The sequence below is a fragment of the Hyalella azteca genome, unplaced genomic scaffold (genome assembly GCF_000764305.2).
Source record: "Hyalella azteca isolate HAZT.00-mixed unplaced genomic scaffold, Hazt_2.0.2 contig510, whole genome shotgun sequence".
In the NCBI taxonomy this organism is placed as follows: domain Eukaryota; kingdom Metazoa; phylum Arthropoda; class Malacostraca; order Amphipoda; family Hyalellidae; genus Hyalella; species Hyalella azteca.
Window position 1 is genome coordinate 39,008 of NW_025930857.1, and position 15,679 is coordinate 54,686.

The 15,679-nt window shown below is 40.0% G+C and overlaps 1 protein-coding gene across 1 annotated transcript; it reads left to right on the plus strand.

The window, feature by feature from the left end:
* The first annotated feature begins 283 nt into the window (after positions 1 to 283).
* On the plus strand, positions 284 to 14,196 carry LOC108682479. Its single transcript, XM_018171643.2, has 4 exons — positions 284 to 320; positions 2,428 to 2,633; positions 11,463 to 13,324; positions 13,906 to 14,196. Exons 2-4 carry the CDS (start codon positions 2,610 to 2,612, stop codon positions 13,964 to 13,966), a joined length of 1,947 nt encoding a protein of 648 aa, XP_018027132.1. The 5' UTR covers positions 284 to 320; positions 2,428 to 2,609; the 3' UTR covers positions 13,967 to 14,196.
* Positions 14,197 to 15,679: the final 1,483 nt, after the last annotated feature.

Consider the following 15,679-nt stretch of genomic DNA (forward strand, 5'->3'; position numbering starts at 1 on the left):
CCACAATTCAGATAACAACTAAATTCAGAATCACAACTAAATCGGTAAATGGATCTCTTAATACCAAATGCATAAATGTAACCTACTTTCCTAGTCAGCTCTGCTCCTTATTCGGGTTCCCGACACGTTCCAAGCATACGTGTGTCCCCTGCGAAACTCTCTTAAATTTACATGCGGTCACGTGGGCGCTGCAGCAGAACCGCGCGTCTGGCAGTCGGCGGTGGGCGGGACCAAGGAAAGCGGTTACCCGCTCGCCGCTGCCGACTCCAGTCCCAGTGCTTTCCCGGCCTCTTAAGAATTTGGTCCGGGGTGTGGTTGTGGTGCGTAAATGACCTTCCAGTAGTTATTGGAATCAGAGTGGGTAAATGACCTAGTGAGGGGTTCAAAATTACAATGTATTGGTGATTAAATGACTTAGTGGTGGGGATTATTGGTACATGGAACTTGTGTAGGTTCGTATAATAACCCCATGAAAAATGTTCATAGATCGTACTTAATGTATTAGATGGAAAATATTATCATGACCGTGCCAGATAAACTATCTCTTGAAGTTAGGGTGATTAATAAGCTATTTAATGGTTTATAGATCGAGATGGATAAACTGCCTCGTAATGGTTATCTAAATAGTATCGTTTAAACGACTTTTTGATGGTTATTAAAGGCGTGGTGCTCTAATTAGATTGTGATAAGTTTTTAGATTATCGTGAATAAATTATCGCGCTATCTTTATTGACATTTTGGTGACTCAGCGAGTTTTTGATAGTTTTGTGGATCGTGAATTAAACTAGTCGTAAATTTATGATGACCATGAGGCTTGGCGGTGGAGTGAAGCAAGTAGGTCCTGTAGTTACTTCAAACACGGATGTGGTGTTCACTTTGAATAATGAAGTGGTGGCACCTAATAAATTCGTTGTGGCTACATATTAGTCGACATGCTGGTTGCTTCCTAGTGAACTTGTCGACTGATAATTTTCTTGAAACTTAAGTTCTCAAGTTTTTCTTTGTGATGCTGACCCAAACACGATAAACAAAGTTTCGTTTCAACACTATCTTGTTAATGAATGTGAATAAACTCTAATTATTTGGAGGAATAAACCCCTTAGCTTGCTATTACTTGTGGTGGTTGTCGTACGAATTAAGAAACTGAACATAGTCCGTTCGTTAGGTCATTACGATTGTGGTGTCTCAGGGTAACCTTGATTGAAGTGTCATTGTGATTTGGTGATACGACTAATATTAGCAAGATGCGTCGATTTTATTATTTCCGATTTCTGAGCTGTTAAGTAAAATTATTCTTAAATCAATCTAAAAGCCAAAAAATGTGTATGAAATTCATCACACCTAGTGTTTTCCTTTATTGTACTAAATTCTTGGCAAGCATGCGATTTAGCAGATTGATGATACAAGCTCAAGCAATGTGCATATTATGTAAATTTGTCTTTAGAACTCGAAGTTTCAGCAGGAAATAGCAATTTAAATGTGAGTCTTTCCCCGAATCCATCAGGATTAACGTTAAAGCTGCGATTTTTATGGATAAATTCTCCACTGAACGTTGGAGTTGGTGTGACATGAATCGTTTTTTCGCCTCATTTCTTATTAAAAAATAATTCCATTACATTATTTTTTCTTGTTTGTGCCCTTGTTATACTGAATAAAATAATTTCCAGAATGAATAATCAAAGCAAGAAAAATATGAGTGGTGGATTTTCATTTCATTTTAAATGAATACCAGTTGAATTTATAACATGTTGAAGGAGCAAATTATTGCTTTGATATAAATGAATAATGAATTCCTCACGTAACGCATAAAACTATTTTCGAACCTCAACATTGAAGCTTCTGAAAACTTGATATGATTTCTATCTGAAAAATACTTTACATTTTGCTGCACAAAATTCCCACTAAAATCGTTCCATTTCAATTTAAGGCCTGACGCTGCATAAATCATCATAATTTAATCCAAATGAATTAGGCTGTGAACATAAGCAAGCGTCTCTTTATTGTTTCATTGTGATCGTTCATTGTTTCATTGTATTTCTTTGTTTCATTGTGATCGTTCATTGTTTCACTGTGATCGTTCATTGTTTCATTGTATTTGTTCATTGTTTCACTGTGATCGTTCATTGTTTCATTGTGATCGTTCATTGTTTCACTGTGATCGTTCATTGTTTCATTGTGATCGTTCATTGTTTCATTGTGATCGTTCATTGTTTCACTGTGATCGTTCATTGTTTCATTGTATTTGTTCATTGTCTGTCTCTTATACACATCTAGATGTGTATAAGAGACAGGTTTCATTGTGTTTGTTCATTGTTTCATAGTAATCGTTCATTGTTTCATTGTGTTTGTTCATTGTTTCATAGTAATCGTTCACTGTTTAATTGTGATCGTTCATTATATCACTATTTCGTTTTTTTGCTTCTGCAGACCAAATTGTTTCCTCTACTGCATTCAATTATAGCTTAAACTGTACAGCAACTTCTGGTCCCAAGCAAAAAAATTTTCCCAAGTGATCCTGAAAATTCAACTATGTATTAATTCATCTATGAATTCAACATACATTTGTTGCTGAGGAAATAAGCCAAGAAACTGAGTGCAGGAACTGCGAGATGCGACCGAAGTTGTGCGTTCTGGTGAGTGAAAAATTAGTAAGATTTTGTCCAAAAATCCATGCACTTTTTGAATTATGTAGGTCAACCTGACCTAGTTTGGCGCAGCAAAAGGGCGTATCGCTGCCACATCCGCTCCGTGCTCGTACCGTGGCTGAGAAAGCGTGCCGGTATTTGAACAATATTATCCATTAACTTTTTGAGTGATGCATCTTATATTCATACCCCACAATTATCTCAATCTCTGTAATTATAATTACTAACTACTTCAGTTATTTATTGCAAAAATAAAATTATAAACAAATTTATCTATATCAAATTCTAGAACTTTACCTATTTTTTATTAGATGTCCCTGTATATGATAGAGGATGAATTTTTTTAGCTTTCAAGGCATTTGCTCTTTTTATAAGATGAATTACTGAAGTAATATTAGCCTCATAGTGAAAAAAGCAAAACAGCATTAATTATGCGTATTCAGTATTTTAAAAACGTTTCAAATATATCATACGTCCATACGTCGTATACGTCACGCAGCAATAGCGCTGGCGTCAGCAAGTGTTGCGACAGTCTGACGTTCTTACTTTCCGTTCTTTTAACTTTGTTATAAGCATTATTGTTAGTAATAATAATATTTAAAATACTGTATAAATTAGACCATATTAAATTATTTCTATGCCTGTTCTCATAAGAGCAAAAATGATCCAGCAACCAGTAGAACGTGAACGCTAATCAAGTCAGCTAATTGACCTATGCTATAAATTTTTATTATGATTTATTTCGGAAAATGTACAGAAAAACAGCCTGTATTGCTGCTATAGTCATATTCCTGCCCTGCCGCAAAGCTTGTACAACAGACGCGTAGCACAGCAGCTACCACCGTACAGTTGTTTTGCACAAACAACTGTTGTGGTAGTACAGATGCCCTGCATTTCCAGCTGTTGTTGTTGTACAAGTGTTCTGCCTATACAGCTGTTCTGGCTATACAGCTGTTCTGCCTATACAGCTGTTCGGACCATACAGCTGTTATGACCATACAGCTGTTATGACCATACAGCTGTTAGGACCATACAGATGGTATGACCATACAGCTGTTCTGCCTCAACAGCTGTTCTACCTATACAGCTGCTCTGATTATACAGCTGTACTGCATATACAGCTGTTCTGCCTATACAGCTGCTCTGCCTATACAGCTGTACTGCATATACAGCTGTACTGCATATACAGCTGTACTGCATATACAGCTGTACTGCATATACAGCTGTACTGCATATACAGCTGTACTGCATATACAGCTGTTCTGCCTATACAGCTGTTCTGCCTATACAGCTGTTCTGCCTATACAGCTGTTCTGCCTATACAGCTGTTCTGCCTTTAAAGCTGTTCTGAATATACAGCTGTTCTGCCTATACAGCTGTTCTGCCAATACAGCTGTTCTGCCTATACAGCTGTTCTGCTTCAACAGCTGTTCTGCCTATATAGCTGTAGCATGCGTGCAGCGGTAGACACCTCACTACATCTGCGCTGTCAATAAAGCTGCCGTAAATCTGTCGAGGCGCTAAATGCAGCTGTATATTAGCCACTCAATTCCAGGGCATCGTCGCGGCTATTTACATGTGTAAACAGCCTGAAAAATTGCAGCTGTATACCGAATTAATGCAGTCCTTGAATGTTTGTTCTCATGAAGTTTATTTTTGCATTGTTTTCCTTGTGTTGGAAAAGGTATTTAGCTTTTGAGCGTGTAAAGTCTGGTAAGAAATGTGGTTTTATGATTTGTATGATTTATGAGGGCCTCTGCATGGGGTTTCACTGTTCACTGGCGCCTTTTAATTAAGGGCCTAAATAAGGACAAATTTGTTCCATGTTCGAAGTGACTGAAAGTTAAAAGCTTTGAGGAACTTATGATCATTGAGTAGATAAGAATGTTTAGAATAATAATACAATTTATTTGGTGGGAATATTATTGTTTTATAAGGTGATCAATCAGACGAAGATATTTGGAACTAAAATAAATCTGTGAGCTTTTCTTGCGGATTATGAAATGTAATCTCTTGAGACATAGAGATCTCTAATGAGACATAGGGCTAAAAAGATCTCTAATGAGACATAGGGCTAAAGAGATCTCTAATGAGACTTTGGGCTAAAGAGATCTCTAATGATACATAGGGCTAAAGAGATCTCTAATGAGACATAGGGCTAAAGAGATCTCTAATGAGACATAAAGCTAAAGAGATCTCTAATGAGACATAGGGCTAAAGAGATCTCTAATGAGAGTTAGGGATAAAGAGATCTCTAACGCGACATAAGACTAAACGGATCTCTAATGAGAAAGACTAAACGGATCTCTTATGAGACATTGTTGCTGTAGTGATGTCATACATGATGGTCGTTAGCAAGTTGTACTCCCTCTTTAGATTTTAATGAGAGTTTTTTAATGTGGGGAGCATTTTAATCAGGACGTGCAAATTGCTACTTAATGAGATAGCTAATTGGGCGGATATTCGAAATCCGAGTACTGCAGTGTTGTGGGACCCGCGGTGTTGTGAGACCCGCGGTGTTGTGAGACCCGCGGTGTTGTGGGACCCGCGGTGTTGTAGAATTTGTGGCCTGGATGGCCTCTTACCCATTCCAAAGGACCCTCTATCCAGAAAAGAGCCTCAAGGCCCATAAATAATACCCCCATCTTACCCACCGCTCCCTCCTCTTCTCTCAAAATCGGGGACCCGAGCGCCCGAAATTAGAAATTCCGGAATTTAGTGCCAGGCTTCCCAGCCGGCGGCCGAACTTACCCCAGCGCGTGGAAATTATGAGCGTATTGCCCTAGGACTGCTGGGGGAAGATATGGAGTAATGGGGACATAGAGTCTAGGGTACAAGGCTGAATGGGGTAATTTTAGAAGAAAGACAAGGACTATAATCATTCATTGATACCAACGGCTACATTGAATTATTTTGTTGAAATTTAGTCGGTAGTTTTATCAAGAAAGTTCCTTAAATTTATTGTAACAATTCACATATTTCTGTGTAATAATTACTGTATTTCAGGGTAACCATTACCACAATTCAGGTATCAATTAACACTAATCATGGTAATAATTACGGAAAGTTAGGGTAACAATTAAACCAATTTAGGGCAACAAATGAAATTTTGTAATTGAAAGTCATCAGTTCGTTGAAATTACGGTCCCATGATATTTTTTACAAGGGGTATTTGTCGTAACTAGGATGAGACGTGCTGTGAAGTTTTGGGGAGAAGGAAGAGATGAGGTGTTTTGGGGGGTAATTTTAAAGCTTTTAACCACCTGACGAAAATCATAAATATACAATTGCTAATCGAATACGTACAAGCCCATTGGCATTTCAATGAACAATATCGACCTAACTTGCCTAACTTTGAGGAAATTGATACATGTTCGAAACTGAAACTGATGTTTTTTAACCGCTGAAGTTAAGCTCTGGGCAAACGGCAGATGATCGCAAACGCTACGCTCGTTCTGGGTAGGCTGCCGAAAACTTATGCAACTTACAGAGCTGGGCAGCGCTACTTTGAAACGTAGCGGGCGCTACCGACCGCTACAATTACTTAAATGTAGCACCACTACCGCTACTGAAAATGTAGCTGCCGCTAGTAGCGGCCGCTAAATGTAGCACGCTACTGCCTACCTCTTGCAACTTATACAATTTATTATTGGTATTATCGGTGAAAGCAGCAAGTTGACAATACATAACATCATCAGCACCAGAAGCCCAACAGCACAAACAACAGCATAACCTGTAATTTCAGGCTGGCAGGGAAAGCTAATTTACCGGTCATGTGCAACCGGTTTGACAGCAACTGAGTGGACCGGCCAGTGCACTCGTGCGTTAACGATGGTGCGTAGAAGATGGTGCGCATCACGAATACGATGTCGATATCTTCAATAATGAATAATGTTGACATATATTATTAGTTTTCTTCAAATACCATTCCGGAGAGAATTGCCATGATGCATATTTATCTTTGACGATAATCTGATCATTTCTATCATGATTTATATGCGTATCACTGATACTCGTGGAGTGATGACTGAAATCACATCGCGTATCACTGATACTCATGGAGTTGAATGAAAACGATTGCGCGGATCGCCGATTCCGAATCAGTTTAATATAATCTTATATTAGTCATACTAAGGTGGTATATTATGTACAAAAATTTTTTGGATCGAAGTTATAGTATCTTATTCTGACAAGGTCGAGCATGTATCACTGATACCATGCGCAGCGCATTTAATACCTCAGCGCACCAAAGGTGCCTCAACTAACTCCTTATTTCACTATATAATATATATCATTCTATGAAACCGATATAGTACACAGGTTCAGTGACCGATATAGTACACAGGTTCAGTGACCGATATAGTACACAGGTTCAGTGACCGATATAGTACACAGGTTCAGTGACCGATATAGTACACAGGCTCAGTGACCGATATAGTACACAGGTTCAGTGACCGATATAGTACACAGGTTCAGTAAGAGGCCCCGAAAAATGAATTGTGTATTTAAGAAAATGTGCCACTTTTCCCGATATTTAGGTCATTATTTATTGTTACTTAATGCTAAAAGTTGCAAATAATTGTCAGGTACTTAGAGAATATATCAGTAACTAATTTTATTAATGGATAGTCATTAAAATTGTGATAGAGCGAAATTCAAAAATATTACATAGAAAAAAAATTTCAAAGAAAGTATTGGATATAGGATAATATTATAATGATTCACCTTGAATAGTGGGATTATTATTGTCAAATCACGAGTGCATTCGTCAATAAATAAAAACCAATTAATGTAAAGGAAAATTATTAATAATAAGAAGCAATGAAATTATTGCATTTGGTTCTTCAATACAGGAATACTCACATATTGGCAATTTCTGCAACAGTTTCTTCAGAGTTATTTTCTAAGCTATTTTGTACGAGTGTTTTAGACTATAACCGAAAATTATGAGCGAATTATCGTCGGCCAAGCCCCTTCAGTTAACCTGCACTGAATGTTAATGAGGAAGCAACACTCCCCACATTCCCCTCCACTCGCCAACCACCTACATTCCCCAGCAACATTCAAGTAAATGGGGAAAGTTCATCAAGCCTTTCCCAGCGCTCAACTTTCAATTAACTTGCCACCCCGAAAATTTCTTTACCTGAATAAATTACTCATGAATTTTGCTAACCACACCGAAAATAACTGATGATTAAAGCACTGCCCCAATTATGGCCGTTAATGCATTCAATATTAATTGTAACATTGCCGTTACGGTAGGAATAGCGTTAGCACATTGCCATTCACGGCCATTTCACTATAATATTCATTCTACTTTTTTAATCTTCTTCACTTAGCTTCTCTCTCCTTCGCCCTCCTTAATTGCTCCCTTTCACTACTTGTATACGTATTAAAAATTGATTTCCCATAATTTATATGTAACTCTAAAATAAATCTGTATATATTTTTATACATTTTTCATTCCGCTACGACTGCGCAAACCAGCCAACGTAAACTCAGTTTCGTGCGCCCGTGGGTTGCTACGCAACATATACGCAACATTACTCACATATAGACACCCGCCCGTAGGTTGCTATTACCCACATATAGGCACCCGCCCGTAGGTTGCTATTACCCACATATAGGCACCCGCCCGTGGGTTGCTATTACCCACATATAGGCACCCGCCCGTGGGTTGCTATTACCCACATATAGGCACCCGCCCGTGGGTTGCTATTACCCACATATAGACACCCACCCGTGGGGTGCTATTACCCACATATAGGCACCCGCCCGTGGGTTGCTATTACCCACATATAGGCACCCGCCCGTGGGTTGCTATTACCTACATATAGGCACCCGCCCGTGGGTTGCTATTACCCACATATAGGCACCCGCCCGTGAGTTGCTATTACCTACATATAGGCACCCGCCCGTAGGTTTATATATTACCCACATATAGGCACCTGACGTGCGTTCATGGTAATAAATAGTAACCCGGACAGGAATAAATACCTGCCGGGAAAAGTCCGTTGGTATTCTGGGGGAGCGACGTATACGGTGGTTCAGATGTCGCGTGGCGGTATGTCTTGGTGCAGCTCCTGCACTTGATCGAGTGCATCTGATAGAGTGCAGTTCATGAAGAAAATCTGATGAAATGCAGCTGATTGGGTGAACCCGGTGCTAGTGATGCATTTCATGGATATCACCTGGTTCCTTTGATGCACTTCATTAAGTACACCTGGTGCCCATGATGCACCTGATGAAGTGCACCCGGTGCCCCTGATGCACCTGATGAAGTGCACCTGATGCACCTGGTGCCCATGATTCGCCTGATGAAGTGCACCCGGTGCCCCTGATGCACCTGATGAAGTGCACCTGATGCACCTGGTGCCCATGATTCGCCTGATGAAGTGCACCCGGTGCCCCTGATGCACCTGATGAAGTGCACCTGATGCACCTGGTGCCCATGATTCGCCTGATGAAGTGCACCCTGTGCCCCTGATGCACCTGATGAAGTGCACCTGATGCACCTGGTGCCCATGATGCGCCTGATGAAGTGCACCCGGTGCCCCTGATGCACCTGATGAGGTGCACCTGATGCACCTGGTGCCTATGATGCACCTGATGAAGTGCACCTGGTGCTCTTGATGCACCTGATGAAGTGCACCTGGTGCACCTGGTGCCTATGATGCACCTGATGAAGTGCACCTGGTGCCCTTGATGCAGCTGATGAAGTGCACCTGGTACAATGCCTGCGCTGCACGCCCCATCCGAGATTGCATGCAAATTTAAAGGCCGCAGCGAACGCTGGATGGAGAGGCCGACAAGAAACTGGCCTAGGGAAATTAGAAAGGCCCAAAACGAATATCAGATGGAAATTAAACAACATTTTATGGAAATTTTCTTCGTTTTGTTTATTTGTCGGTGACGGCAACTCTGCAGCGCTAGTTATAGTGGTCTAGTAACTACTTGAGTTTAATTAGCTAAGTTACGATTAAGTTGTTGCCTGGTAATGGAAATTTTTATTTTCAATTAGCCACTAATTTGCCAATTAGGGAGTTAGTCATGGAGAAATTGGATACTCTTATTTATGTTAATTGTTAATAATCGGTATGCAGGCACAATGTGATTAAGTAGCGATCGATCAGGTACCAATATAACTAGTTGATTAAAAGGTACAGAAGTATTAGTCAGGTAGATGGCGGTTAAGTAGTAACCAAATGTTCACATCAGTACACTGCAGATGAGTGAGTAATTAATAACTACTTAGTCTGGGTAACGTCCAGTTAACTAAAGAATCACTTATAATAGGCTAATAAATACTTTAGTGGTTAAGGCACCTTTTGGTTAAGTAGATAACTGGTGGATGGATATGGAGCGATATTTCATATGATGAGTTTGTTCATAATATAAAGCGTCATATATTACACCACAGCAGCTCGTAACCCAATACCATATATTATTTTATACCAAAGCAGCACCACAGCAACCATACGAGTATACTCGTATTATGCGTTGTTCAATACCACAGATTTAATCTATCGCTTGCTTGCCTGGCTGAATACTTCAATAGATAAACGTTTTGAAGGCTTAACGACAGCAATGAGGAAACAGGCAATTGCAAACGCCCTCAGGTTTATCGGTCTAAGACAAACGCTTTCGCGTGTGTTTGATCAGCTGCTCAAGCAGCCTGTTTGAGTTAGAGCGGTTTCTGTTGCTCCCGTCACTCATGTTCAACTCTTGTTGTTCTTCTGATCTAGAAATAACAGGCTGCCACAGATAGTTAATCTCCGAAACGGGAAAATCTGTTTTCCTACATCCTGTCATCCTTAGTTCTGTCGAATACCCTAATCCTGAATCCTGGATACTCACTTTATAAACGTCTCTATATTTAGAGTCTCTTTTCCGACACGATAAGTATCCTGAATACGCGCCCCAACAGCCCCTATATACAATATCCCGACACGATAAGTATCCTGGATACGCGCCCCAATAGCGCCTATATACAATATCCCGACACGATAAGTATCCTGGATACGCGCCCCAATAGCGCCTATATACAATATCCTGACACGATAAGTATCCTGGATACGCGCCCCAACAGCCCCTATATACAATATCCTGACACGATAAGTATCCTAGATACGAGCCCCTATATACAATATCCCGACACGATAAGTATCCTGGATACGCGCCCCAACGGCCCCTATATACAATATCCTGACACTATAAGTATCCTGGATACGCGCCCCAACAGCGCCTATATATTTATGGGGCCAGACTTCAAACACACATACAAACTTTGACAAATATATTCAAGATTGCCACTGCGGCTGCTATTAACACAACTTCTGTCACTTTAGCCTGCAATTACTGTTGCCAATGTTTATCTTGGCAGTTAATCTGCTGTAATTTTTATTATATTGTATCCGTGGCCACTGTTACCGTTGTCACAGAAACCGGCAGTTTTGAGTAGCGATATTCTAAGCGTATAAATTTTGTCGGTTTCATTTGACAGCGTTAGAGCCGCCGTCATGGCTCCCAACCACTCCAGCTGCTGCTGTTACTTCTGTCTGCCGTTTTAATTGAATCTGTTAACGTTAGTTTTGCTCATGCAACTGTTAGTTCGCTGTTAAAGTAAACTGAATGCAGCTGATGCTTCTGCCATAGCAGCAGCTGCTGCCGCCGCCACTCTTATGTAAATCAGACCAAACAAATACTGCTCGGCAAGCAAAAATTTCTTCCACTAAAAGAAGGAGCGAAATTCTTTTCCTGAAAATAATATTGAGAAAATTTCAAATAACAAATTTACATTCCGTCTTTTATTTACAGGTGCTGGGGCTCTTTGTCGTCATGGCTTCTTGGCATTACACAGAGCTTGGAAGTCCGGCCAGGATTTCTAATATTACTGAACAGGAACTGTCTGGTGTGTCGGATATTGCGGGAAAATATTCTGGCATTGCAGAAATCTCAGAAAAACACACAAGTTCTTGGGAAAATAGAAATAAACTTTCTGATTTAATTGTAAATCCATCGACAGAATATAAATTTCCTAACGTGAACAGCCTGCGAAGTTATGTCTCAGATAAAAATATCACAGAAAATTATGGCCCAATATTAATTAACACGAATATTTTTAGCCATGACCATCATAACCCTGAAGATCACAGCCATGACAGTTATGACCGCACAGGTTATGGCCCTGACACACTGAGCCATGACAGTTACAAGTACCCAGGCGTCAGCTGGTCCAGTTGGCCCAGCTTTGGCCGCTCCGTGTCCGACATAAAAAAAATCCCCGACATGTGTGAAGAAATAGCGCAGTCGGTGACCCTGATGGCCGACACTTTCATGGACTCCGTCAGAGGGGAGAAAAATATAAAAAAAATCCTAAATAGACCGCCGGATCCCCTAAATCCAGAGGAATATGATGCATGGGGGGATGATCTAATCCGATATTTGTCTTGGAATATTAGCCCTTTGGAGCTGCCGTCCAAGAAGAGCTTGGTTTCGATGGGAATAACCCTGATGTGTGAAGAGTTTCTGAGGGACCGTGCTTTCGAGCGACGTTCAAGTAATGAACACCAGGCCCCTGGAATTGCTGAACACATCAATGCGGGCAACTTATATTTTCCGGCAGCTTTGGATCGTAAGGACGGTTCCGGACACGATTCGTGGTCTTCGTCAGTGTCTGATAAGAAAGAAAACAGTGGTGTAAATAACAAGAAACAATATGGCAACGCTGAATTTATGGCTGATTTAAAGAGGCTATTACGACATTTCGGTAGTGGCTTATTAGATAATCCAGGTGTCACTCAAGATGGCGGCTTGAACTCCACGAAGTCTTTTGTCTTAGAGAAACAATATAACCATCATACGCGAAGGTCAAGATCAGCAGACTATCATGGGCATCAGGATAACACTTATTTCTCGCACATCTACCCTTACTCTGACACAGAAGGACTCCAATACCTGCAAAGCCAAGAACCAGAAGTCCATTACAAGCATCCGGAACCCGTCTACATCTATGACGAAGCCACAGTAAAACCGGGCAAGTACGTCGAAGTTTACCCAGGCGCTTACCAGCAGGAGTATCACTACTCGAAACTTCCCAGAAGCTACTGGCTTTTCCATCTCTTTAAGGCACTCTTCGGCATCTGGGAACTTTTGCAGACTTTGGCCATTCTGTACCTGCTTTGGAAAGTGGCAGTTTTGACGGTTTTGCCGCGCGAGACAGAGCCTGGTTTGTGGGGAACTTTGGAGTACTTGATGGAGTACTTAGGAGTCCCGACCACGTTTGCTGGCCTCGCAAGTCAAGAAAACGTTACCCATAATCTACGTAACTCAGATTCTGAAGTCCAGGCAGCGCACAAAGATGAAGTTTTTGCATTTGCGGTGCAACGGAAAGAAGAAAACGCAGGAAGCCTGCACCACAACGTAGTGTTTAAGAAAAACAACGACACTAGTATCGCCAAAAATTACACTATCACCAAAGTAGGTTCATCTGATATGATTGAAGACAAGTCTTATGTTTTACAAAACAAAACCAAAGAAAATAATGGATTTGGTTCTTTGAGGAGATCGAAAGACATCAAGCACAAACGCTTGGAGCTCGAGAACTTCCTTCAGAACTTGCGCTCTCAGAGATGGCAGCGCCTCTTGCAACCTGGGTCGCTTGCATCCCAGCCACAGCCGTGAGTTGTTCTCAACAATTTCGACAGAGAAATTTTACTTCTGTTGCAAATTAAACTCAAAAATTTCCATTTTGTTGCAAATACAAAAAATTTTTCTTTTCGTTCAATTTCAACTATAAAATTCATTTCACGTTCGTTAGAAATCAACACTGCGAAAACAAACTTTTGTATCAATCAAAAATTCAACAAGAAAAACAAGCTTTTTCCAGATTCAGCTGACAAAATTCACGATCTAAAACATATTTGGTCAGTGAATGTGAAGAAATCTCTGTTGTTTCTGTGAAGCTCCTTTTGTCTTTCTAGTCAGTATCATATTCAATCTTATATTAATTCTATTGTTTAATGTTCATTTTTACCAAGTCGTTATAAATAAATAGATTAAAATTCGATATCAATTATATTAAATATTTATATATTAAGTTGAGTTATATTTATTTAAGGTCGCTTATCATCATCATCAATATGAGTAAATTGAATATCAGTTCTACATTATCTAATTTCGAGTTTCGAAATAATGATTTTTAATAAATGATACGTTTTCATTTTTAAATTGAGAAATTAGTGCTGTCTTATCTTCACAGGATACAGATGGCTACACAGGCACCTGCTTCTCCACCAGCTGCAGCGCACCTGATCAGCTGATACAGCGGCATCAGCTGCACCTGATGATGTGGATACTGAGCACAATTTGAATTCATAATAACAGAATTTTCGATATTTTACTATGTTCGTGTTCATAACATCGCATTACACTTTGCTCTGAAAACTTTCGAACCGTTATAACGGCGTATACAAAATAACAGCAACAACATATAAAAGTAGCAGAATTATAACTGTGGACAAGTTATAGAATAGAATAGAAGTGTCGGCGTTGAAGAAATAGGCCCATGGCCAGTTGCCGATTCTTGATTTTTTCGTGACCTGATTCACAAGGGATCCGGCCTTTGGAACCCGATCTTTCCATAACGTACGATTGATTGAGATAGCTGCTGGACTTATTGCCTGGTCCGTAATTTGCTAGGCATTTTAAGACTGAACATATGCTCCTGCATAGCTTCGTCTAGTCTGTTCTTGAACGCGTTCATACTCGGAACGTCAACGTTATAATTGCCTTGCCTTTATAACGGTCAGACCCTTATTAGTTTATATACATTATTACAGCCGATCCATTATAACTGTCGATCCATTTTATCTTTCAATCCATTTAACGGTCACAACGCTATACCTGACGAGCCATCATTATAACGCATTACCATTATAATTGTAGAGATATTTTAACTGTCGATCCGCTATAACTGTCGAGCCCTTATAAGGGTCAAACCATTATAAGGGTCAAGCCATTATAAGGGAAAGGGTCAAGCCAATATAAGGGTCAAACCATTATAAGGGTCAAGCCATTATAAGGGTCATGCCATTATAAGGTCGAGCCATTTAAGGTCAAGCCATTATAAGGGTCAAGCCATTATAAGGGTCAAGCCATTATAAGGTCGAGCCATTTAAGGTCAAGCCATTATAAGGGTCAAGCCATTATAAGGGTCAAGCCATTATAAGGGTCAAGCCATTATAAGGGTCAAGCCATTATTAGGGTCAAGCCATTATAAGGGTCAAGCCATTATAAGGTCGAGCCATTTAAGGTCAAGCCATTATAAGGGTCAAGCCAATATAAGGGTCAAACCATTATAAGGGTCAAGCCATTATAAGGGTCAAGCCTTTATAACGGTCAAGCCATTATAAAGGTCAAGCCTTTATAACGGTCAAGCCATTATAAGGGTCAAGCCTTCATATATGTTGAGCCATTATAGCTGCTTAAGACTTATATTTCACATGGTTATATTATATTTTTTATTAACTCATCAATATCAACGATACTTTTTAAAGAAATCTCCTCCGAATATTTTCTTTCAAGAACTCTAGGTCCGGGACTCTCATTAATGAATTAACTTGAAGGTTAATGCAGTCGCAGATTCCGATACGTCATGTTCAGTACAAGTTACTTAAAATTTCCTACGTAGAAGTAGGAAAGTCTTGGCTGGATAATCTTTATTACAATTCACGGGTTGCGAGTTGTGCGACAGCTCGGTGCCCGCACTGTTTTGGTAAGTATCTAATTATTTATCCTTGGAAATAGTACTAGTTTCATCTTAGAATTTTTCTATTGAAATATTGATGGGTTATTCACGATTATATCACCATTCTATTATAGTTTACGTTGGTTCATTGGTATGTTAATTTGTTTACAGAAACCGTTTGCGGTATGTTCAATAAATGACAAAATGAAGATGTATTTACATCCTGCGACTAGTTTATTCATCAGTGACGGAAATGAATATGAAAGACGGCGAATAAACAACTGCT

Coding starts and splice junctions, on each gene's coding strand:
- LOC108682479 (XM_018171643.2), top strand. CDS start 2,610: ATGCGACCGAAGTTGTGCGTTCTG. Junction 2,634..11,462: donor GACCGAAGTTGTGCGTTCTG/GTGAGTGAAAAA, acceptor TTTTATTTACAG/GTGCTGGGGCTCTTTGTCGT. Junction 13,325..13,905: donor CTTGCATCCCAGCCACAGCC/GTGAGTTGTTCT, acceptor TTATCTTCACAG/GATACAGATGGCTACACAGG.